Source organism: Frankliniella occidentalis, unplaced genomic scaffold, assembly GCF_000697945.3.
Source record: "Frankliniella occidentalis isolate FOCC.00 unplaced genomic scaffold, Focc_3.1 Scaffold43, whole genome shotgun sequence".
Classification (NCBI taxonomy): domain Eukaryota; kingdom Metazoa; phylum Arthropoda; class Insecta; order Thysanoptera; family Thripidae; genus Frankliniella; species Frankliniella occidentalis.
In genome coordinates, this window is record NW_026267173.1 from 360,941 (window position 1) to 370,046 (window position 9,106).

Consider the following 9,106-nt stretch of genomic DNA (forward strand, 5'->3'; position numbering starts at 1 on the left):
GAGGCCGGGGCTGAGGCCGGGGCTGAGGCCGGGGCTGAGGCCGGGGCTGAGGCCGAGGCTGAGGCCGGGGCTGAGGCCGGGGCTGAGGCCGGGGCTGAGGCCGGGGCTGAGGCCGGGGCTGAGGCCGGGGCTGAGGCCGGGGGGCCGGGCGGGCGGGATGTTAAAGTGAAAAGTCTGGGGCAGCCCTACGGAAGGTGATAGAATGGCAAATTCCTACCGGATGCAAGGGAGGGAGCCGCTGGGTGCCACGACGAGGGGAGGAGGGGAAGTAGTGTGGTGGTTGGTGGGGGTGCAAGTTTGGTGTTCTTGGAAAGTCCCCGGGATCATGATATCGCCGGTACCGGCGGGTCCTTGCCCAGAGCCACCCCTCTCCCGTGTCACAGTCACGTCGATAACACGTTTTCACCCCGCTACCCCAACCCAAACCCCGCTCCTTTTAGCCCTCTTTCCGCTTGCTTTCGATGCCACGTTAACGTAGTACTCGTGTGGTTTCTGCCCGAAGGAAGACTAAATTCTGTTTTGGTTATCCTCACCTAGAACAATGAAAAGTTGTAGGAACCATCTCATGGTCTTTCAGGGATGACCATAAAATATTAAGACAACGATCCGCTAGTGGTGTAAACTGCATTCTTGGTTGCTACACCCGTGCTATCGTTGCCTTAACCATATTTTATATGGTTGTCCGTGCAGGAACCATACGCTGGTTGCAACAACTTTTCATTTTTTCTGAATGCTGACAAAATGTTGCTCTTTTGGCAAACGTCTGCGGCAACGCAACGGGCAGTCGGGGCAAACGAGTCAGTTTCGCAAACGGTGTGTGTGCCGGGCGGAATGTCACTGCGATGAGCGGCTGGGCTGCTGATGAGGGGGGCTGGAGGCAATTTCCGGACTGTCGGGAGCAACCTCGCACAACGCGGGGTGGAGCAGGTCGGGAACATATGCCCTGCAACTCGAGTCCCCAACGCATCACGCACTAAATGTTCTCTTTTTGTGCACGCAGTGTGCATGCAGTTTTTATTTTATTCACACACTAAAAGCTTATGAACATTTTTTTTCATAGTTACTGAGTTATGTAAACATGCTCGGCTTACGCATTTTTTAATGCGCCAGTATGAAGAAATTTGTGCATACTGGTGTATTGAAAAATGCGTAAGCCGAGCATGTTTACAGAACTCAGTAACAATGAAAAAAAAAGTTCATAAGATTTTAGTGTGCAGATTTGCACCTAATTTTGTTTGTTCTCGCGACTTTTCAGTGTCGTCGCGCGTGTATTTAGTTCACTGCGTCCTGTGCGGAAGTTGTGCTGAGTTGTGGGCTGAAGCGTTTTCTCCCGTTGACAAGCCATTTAGCCTGCCTGATCCAGGCCTCTTTTAGTCCCTCTCATTGAACCCCCGTTAAGAGTGTTTCGTGTCGGCCCGGGGGGGGGGGGGGGGGGAGCCGAGGTGGAGCGTCGTCACCCTCAGTCGGCCTGACATCCGCTTCCTGTATAGCCGACTTCCGGTCGGCGTGCGCCAGAGCTAGAGGAGGTGTGGGTGGAGCTGGGAGGAGGCCCCCGCGGGGACTGAAGTTGGGCCGGATGAGGAAAAATGGCTCGGCTGCTGGGCGCGGACTGCGCGGCATCTCTACGCCTCCCGCTCGCACCATCCCTGGGAGGCTAGCAGTGACGAGCCCTAACCGCCTCCGATCGCGTGTTTTTAAACAAACTGGTCAAGGGTCGGTTATACCAGCCATTTCCGAGGAACCATGGATTCATTTAGGAGTTATCACGAATAGTTAACGTTTCTCTTTTTTTACAGGGGTAGTAGCAATGGATCAGCTGCCAGACGACTTGCAACGGGCACTAGATGACCTGCCAAATGACCTGCCGGACGACTTACTACTGGACCGGCTTCCGGAAGACGTGCTGCTGTCTGTGATGATGTACATGGACGTACCGAGCCTCTTGCGTTGCCGCCTTGTGTGTCGGAGGCTGGGTACCCTCGCGCTGCACCCGGACGTATGGCGACACAGAGAGTGCGTGGATAGCGACCCTTGGTTTTGCGCGGCACTACGCCTAGCGCCGCGTCTGTACGAGATGCACGTTAATCTTCCTCTCCCCGAGGCCCTGCGCCGGCTGGTGTTGGAGACCGCGTGTCCCGTGACATGCTTGGTTGTTGTGTTAGGCGACGATGAGGACGATAGCTATGTCGCACAAGCCGCCCAGCTCATCCGGCACCAGAGCGGGCTCGGACAGCTGAGAGGCGTATATGTGCGCTTCTCCCAACATGAAGCGGCTCTCCTGACGGCTCCCATAGCGTCGGAGCTGTTTGGGACCCTGATGTCTACGCCTGATCTAGCTCAAGTCTCAATCGTGAACAGGATCCCTGAATCCCGCTTTCCCGTTGACATCAGCATCCCCGCGCCGCAACTTGCCATCGCACCATCATTGACGTACTTCGAATGCGTCCCCATGTCCCCAGGGTTAACGGACCTCTGTGACTTGATGCTGACTAGGAACGCTGCCACCTTGGAATCGGTTTCTATATACCACAGCCTCACCTTGCGTACGCCCTCGGCGATGTGTGCACTCGGCCAGATGCCCCGCCTCGAGTATATGGCCTGCGACACGTTCGACGGGATGCACGCCGTGGCGGCGTGCCCGTCGCTGAGGAGCCTCGATCTCACCGTATGGCACGCTGCTGGGTCGGTTACCGCTCCAGAAGATGCCACCGAGCTACTACGCTCCGCCCACCAGCTCACTAAGGTTGTTTTGTATTACACTTCCCATGATGGCTGTGACGTCCAACTGATCACGGCCTTGGCCTCATCCGGCAAGTCTCGCCTAGAGAGGTTGAGTGTCACGGACTACGGGAACCCTGACGGTTCGTTGCCGCAGCTGCAGGAGCTGCTCCGCGCGCTGCCTGGGCTGCCCGCTCTGCGCAAACTGGAGGTGCGCACGGAGACGAAAGATCTTCAGCTAGACGTGGGTCCCAACACGGCTGAGGAGCTGCGGAGCCACTTCATTTAGGACCCGAGAGCGTGAGGCGGTTCATCAATTAACTTACCGTGCGCCCGCTGCCTGTCCTGTTTGAGCTGTTCTTAGCTTTTCTTATGATGCCATTTTTATTTTGTGTATTTTGTTTTACTCTGTGCAGCACAGTAAATTAAACTATGACTCATGCCCCATTGTGAGTAAACCCTTTTTACCTCTTTCTCCTGCGTTGCCGTTTTACAAATCGTTTGATTTTAGCCCAAGACGAGTTGCTGATTGTCAAGCGTAGCGTGGGACACCCTCGAAACTCCCTTACGATTGGTGCACACGCTGTGCGCTCTTGAGGGGGCGAGGTACAAATATCATTTGACCAACTCAGATGGTTCAGACTGGACCACAACAACTCATACACGGTCAATGATATGATGCTTTTACCCCCGGGGTATAAATATGCCATGGGTCCCCTACACATGTAAACGGTAGGATGGCGAGCAGTTTATAGGGTGCAGTGCAGCGCCGTGGCCGCGATGGCTTTCTGGGTGAGACGTGGGCGGGAGGGATATGGTGGGAGAGGGTCGACGGTGCGGGGGCGTAGTGTAGTGTGGGGGGCGTGAGCGAGACGGCACGAAACTCTCCACCGCTGGAGGTCAACCCTATCCGCCGACCCACTTGTGATTCTTGCAACACTGCTCCGCAAGTTAGAAGCCCTCTGCTTCGCCTCGATGTGTGATCAGAGTTGGGCAGGAGGGGGGGGGGGGGGTCTGAACGATCAGCCAGGATATAACCCCCCACCCCCCTCCGCTAGCAGGTTCACAGCATCGGGGCCGGGGTCGTGCGAGCAGGCCGAGCAGGGCATGCAGCTTAACGCTTCTGCCATATCTGCACAACAAAAAAACAAAACAACTTGCTGCTAACTTTGTTTGCGGATCGTTTTAATTAGACGATGCGTTACCATCTAGCGCACGCGTGTGGTGCTGTCTCGTGGCCTCTTGCCCCACCACCACCGGCCTCCTGCTCCGCCACGGCCTCTGCTGGCCCGCTGCCCTTCCCGCCCGCACCACGCGCAGCAGCATATTAAGCGCACAGCCGTGCCGGGAACGCTAATCCGCAATACCATTCCTCCGGACGGGACGCGCGCCCCGACAAGGCCGAGGTCGGGTCGGGCCGGCCGCACGGCCGCTCAGCGCAGCCAGCTCAGCACGGCGGGCTCGCAGCGCGGCCAAGGTGCGGAAGGAAAGGAGATGAAATATGAGACGCGCAGCCGAGCGGAGCCGAGCCGGGGATGATAAATAATGCAAAGGCTGGCCGGGGATTACCGAAGGGTCGTGTTGCGCCGCGCCGCCCAATCTCGCGCTGCCTATCCGCGCCGATGACGGCCGAGGCGCTCAGCGACTGATGTGCTGAGGGCGACTGGTGTGCTGAGCGGCCGAGGCGCTGAGCGACAGAACGGTCGAGTCGCCGAGAGGCCACGCGGTCACGCTGTGCGAAATGGGCGAAGGCTGAACTGCTGAGCGGCTGGACTAGCTGGACGCTGGATTGATGTTCTTCCCTCATCAGTACCACGCTTGACACGCACATGAATTTCAACGTGTGTGTGTGTGTGTGTGTGTGAAGGAGAGAGAGAGAGAGAGAGAGAGAGAGAGAGCGAGCGAGCGAGCACATGTCGGCTTGTAGAAAGCTCGGGCTCGGGTATGGTTCTTTAGCGCCTGCGGATGACCGGGTAGGCACCACGGCAGTGTTTCCCGCCGTTGCGGGTTGGCCTACCCGCCGGGCGCTTCCCGCCGGCGCCGCGCCGCTTGTGGAGGCAGTCGTGTGTGTGTGAGTGAGAGAGAGAGAAAAGCAGACTTTGAGCACGCACACTCACAACACCCTTTGCCCTCCAAACGCGCACCCCTCAAAGGCGCAGAGTAAACACACACACACGCACACCTGCGAGGCTATGGCCCTCATCCTGACCACTGTGACAACATGGCACAGAGAGAAGAAGAGTGGGGGGGGGAGGGGCCCACCCGCCCGAGGAGGGTTTGTGGATGTCTTTTCGCAGGTCGCCCTGCCCCGCCACGCCCCGCCACGCCCCGCCCCGCCTCGCCTTAGAGGGAGTGGCGGTGGGGCGGCGGCGCCAGCCAAGCCACACCGCGGCGCGCTCCCCGACGCCAGCCGTGGCGCCTCGGCTCACCCCGCGGGGGGCCCCCGGGCGGGTACACGGGAGGAACGGGATCGACGGGTGAGCAAAGGGGCCCCGGAGCAAGGCGGGCTGGGAGCGAGCAACGCGGGCTGGGAGCGAGCGAGCGCGATGGGTGTGGGGGAATTGAAACGCGGACGAAGGCGACCGAGAGGGGCGGAGGATACGTTCTAGGTGAGCGAGCGAGAATAAGTAAACCTTGGCGGAGCGAGAAGGGTACGAGCGAGCGACGAGCGAGCAAAGGCGAGAGCGAGTGAGCGGGTGCGAGTCCGCCCTCCTGCCGCCGGTGGAATTCAATTTATATACGGTGCGTGCTGCAGCCCCTCTCGGCGGCGTCGCCTTGCCAGACGCGACGGTGAGCGAGACTCGAGTAAATCACGCTGCGGGTAAAATGTTAAAGCCTTTCGCCGCCCTCAGACGTGTGGTTGTTTAGAGCGCCTCTCCTCGACTCTCCCACGCTCCGCGCTCTCCACTCCGCCAGACGCCAGCTCACCTTTGCGGGCCCCCGCGTCGCCTTGACTTGACTACCTTTGTGTGTGTGAGGGAGACAAACGGGGCCGAAGGAAAGAGGGAATATATATGAAGAAGTTGCTGCCGCTTTGAAATTTATGTGTTACTTGATTCTATAAAAGACGGTTTTTTCTTACTGGTTTGAAAATTGTTTTCGCACTTTTTTTTTGTGCAATCTGAGTATGAAATTAATAATTTTCGTTCTTGAAAAGGGCAGCAGGGCAGGGCGCCCTCACCCTCACCAGACCCAAGATCGTATTTCTGCAGTCTGCTTTACGTACCGCGTTACACCTGCCAACATACCTGCCCTTTTTCTCACAATCGCTTTGTTTCTGACCTGACCGTTTTCGCCGCACACCACGTGGAAAAGGGTAACGCGGCTATTGCACACGTAATTAATGACTCACCCGTTCCGCGACGGCTGCGTTTGATGAAAACCTTGTGGAAAGTTCGCGGCGCGCGTTACTTCGCGCTGGCGTCTCGTCGTTTGGCACGGTACCTTTGTCTCACGCGCGCACGCGGGGCTTTACGGGTGTGGAGCGGTTGCGACACCGGGTTGACGGTCGGACTTCGAATTTGTCACCAAAAAATATAAATATATAAGAAAATACTACATCCACCTATGGTCATGGCTGCCAACTGGACCACTGGAAACCCAAGTGTGTGAATGTCGCACACTTGCAGGTGTGTAAACACCCATTCGTACACTTACGGGGGTAAACGTGTGAATTTTTCCTAGAAAATTCACACGTTAACCCCCCTTAGTCTACGAATAAACATTCACACACCTGCAAGTGTGCGACATTCACACACTTGCGTTTCCAGTGGGTCGGACTTTAATTCAAATTCAATAAAATAGAAATTTATTTAAATGTGACAATTAAAAATATAAATATATAAGAAAATACACCTGGGTTGCCGTAGGAGACACCTCGGCCGGTGACGCCGGTCGGTGTGGCCCGCCACACTGCGGGTGGACAAAGGGAGGCGCTCTTTCTTTGCGCTGCTCGCCAAGTAATTGCGGTGAGATGCAAATATACGGAATTAATTAATCATGGAAATGAAAGCCATCGGGTGGCGGGCGCACCTCAGAGGGAGCGAACAAAGGAGTATGGAGGAGAGGGGTGCAGACGCGCGCGCTCCAACAAGCCCTGCGTGGTGGTGGTGGGTGTCCTCTCCTACCAAAAACTTATGTACTGCAAACAGTATCTTGTGCTACGCAACGCCACGCCCTGCAGCGCACAGGTCCCAGTCGCCTCGTTCGGAGTCGCGTGCGGGTCACTGTCGTGAGGGTGGGAGGTAGTGAGTGAGTGGACGAGCGTAGCGCGGCCTGGCCCCCATCTTGGGTCAGCAGCCCAGTCAAGTCCGGAGGGGTCCTGGGACCGGCTATTTCGGTACGACCCATCCCCACAGCGCCACTCGCCACTGGGTGCGACACCACCAGCACCGGGGCTACCAACCACCATCACTTTCACCTCCCGAACCACCCCTCACCCCTACCACGAAGCACTCGGCACCGACGAAAAGTTTGCGCTCCTAACCAAACAGACTTTGCACTCTGGCCGCAGCACAGCAAGGAACGGTCGAGAGACTTCGGTTAAAATTACCCTTTGAAATGTTGCTGCTACTTTTTGCTACGGCTACGCCCCTCCTTCCCGGCGCCCCCTTTCTCTTGCAAGTTTGAACCCCTCGGTGTGACGTCGTCTTTCCCCGTCGGCGCTTTGCCGGCGGTCGTGTTGCGTGAGACGGCGACGGGGGCGTTGGGCGTTGCCGGGTCACCGAACCATCCACAGGTGGTGGTGTTTCTCCGGCGAAATCGTGTAATGCAAAACAAACACCTGCAGAGCACCAATGGGACCATGAATAAGAACAGCCAAGTGGCTGGGGCGCCAGGAGGTCTTTCGTGGTGGGGCGGGCGCGCGTGATCGTGGAGTTTCCCTCAAGAGGAAGAGACACAAAAGCTTTACGGCCGTGTTATACAAAGATTACATTTATACCCGCGGCACATCTTCGTGGTCTTCTTTCTTTACTACATGCAACAAAGTGTGAAAGACTTTTTACTCTCTACCAGGCAGACCGCGCGCCGTCACGCCACCGCTGCACTCTGTCGGGGCTTTCTGGCATGGTCGGGGGGACTTCTTTAGCCCTGTGGGCTCATATATTTTAAATTGTGCAATGTGAATACATTGTATACTTAAAATAAACTGTACATGGCATATGTATTCTGTTATCAATGCCACATGGCGTTTACGCTTTTAGAAATGCGTAAAAATGGCAGTATACTAACTTCAGTAAGTGCAGTCTTTACACAGAGTACATGGGTATGTATTCATTTATGAAAGCGTACTTTGACATGCATACATTATAATTAAAGTATACATGCTATGTTCACTTTATATAAAGTAGCCAATTTAAACATTTTAATTGACAGAGTTGCCTAAGCTAGGGAAAGATAGGATGAGACCCACTCAGCCTATAATAGACTTGCAGGTGTGGCGCTCAGCACCAGAAGCTCACACAGGTGTGCGCTTTTCCGCGCGGCCGGACCTTTCGTGGAACGTTTGTAACCTCTGGTTGTATCCGAAAAATTGCCCCGTCATTTCACATGGGGGCGGGGAGGACTCGTTGTTTTGCGATGGGCCCGAGGTAGTTGCGCAAGGTGAGAAAGTTAGTGAGGGGATGATGAGGTCATTTGATAACAAAACCAACTACGTAAATCCGTGTTGAGAGGTCTATTTTGCTCGCGTTCGACGTGACACCGAACCATCCAAACTCCTTCCTTGTGGATAATTTCGTTAATTTTGTTTGTAACTATCAGCGTATTTGGGCAATGATAAGGAACAAATGTGCTAACCAAACAAGATATCAACAAAAATGTAGATAATTAATAAGAAAATAGTGTATACCTTATCATTGCACAAATACGTTGATAGTTATCAAAGCTAGAAGAATGAGTGTGCACAGGTGGTGGTCTGATATGACGTCATTCTAAGATAAGTGAAATCCAAACTGAATCTTGCTCGCTCATGCACGGTGAAAACAGTTCATTGAAGTTCAAGGACCAAAACGCCGATTCAAAGACGCCATACGTGTTTTTCCTTACCTCCGTCCTTGAATCACAATGGGACAAAAGTAATACCTTTCCAGCGGCAATGCAGTCATTGCCATTCCAAAGGCAATGAGCGAAAATTGTTTTCTAAAGTCTCCCTCCTACTCAATGGCAATCCGAACTTTGCCGCACTGTCGGCAATGAAGGTTCATCGCCACATTTTGGCAATGTAGTTTTCATCGCCGATATTTTGGCTAGTTATTTACCCCTTGCCCACGAATCAGGTCCTGCTTTATTTATTGTGGTCCTGGTTCACGCTACTCGATGAGCCATCAGACGTGTGACCGCCATCCTTGGCCTGTCGTTCTTCTCCTCGTCGCCCCCTCCCTCCCCC

At 55.1% G+C, this 9,106-nt stretch overlaps 2 protein-coding genes across 2 annotated transcripts in view; one reads left to right on the forward strand and one right to left on the reverse strand.

The window, feature by feature from the left end:
- LOC113217338 (uncharacterized) overlaps nucleotides 1-3,165 on the forward strand; it is an 18,465-nt gene extending 15,300 nt beyond the window's left edge. The window contains exon 2 of the mRNA XM_026437188.2: nucleotides 1,797-3,165. Within this exon, the coding sequence (XP_026292973.2) occupies nucleotides 1,808-3,007 (1,200 nt within the window). The 5' untranslated portion in view covers nucleotides 1,797-1,807 and the 3' untranslated portion in view covers nucleotides 3,008-3,165. The remainder of the gene's footprint in view (nucleotides 1-1,796) is intronic.
- Nucleotides 1-9,106, reverse strand: part of LOC113217356 (probable G-protein coupled receptor CG31760) — a 65,720-nt gene that overhangs the window by 21,047 nt on the left and 35,567 nt on the right. The gene's annotated exons all lie outside the window — the stretch shown is intronic.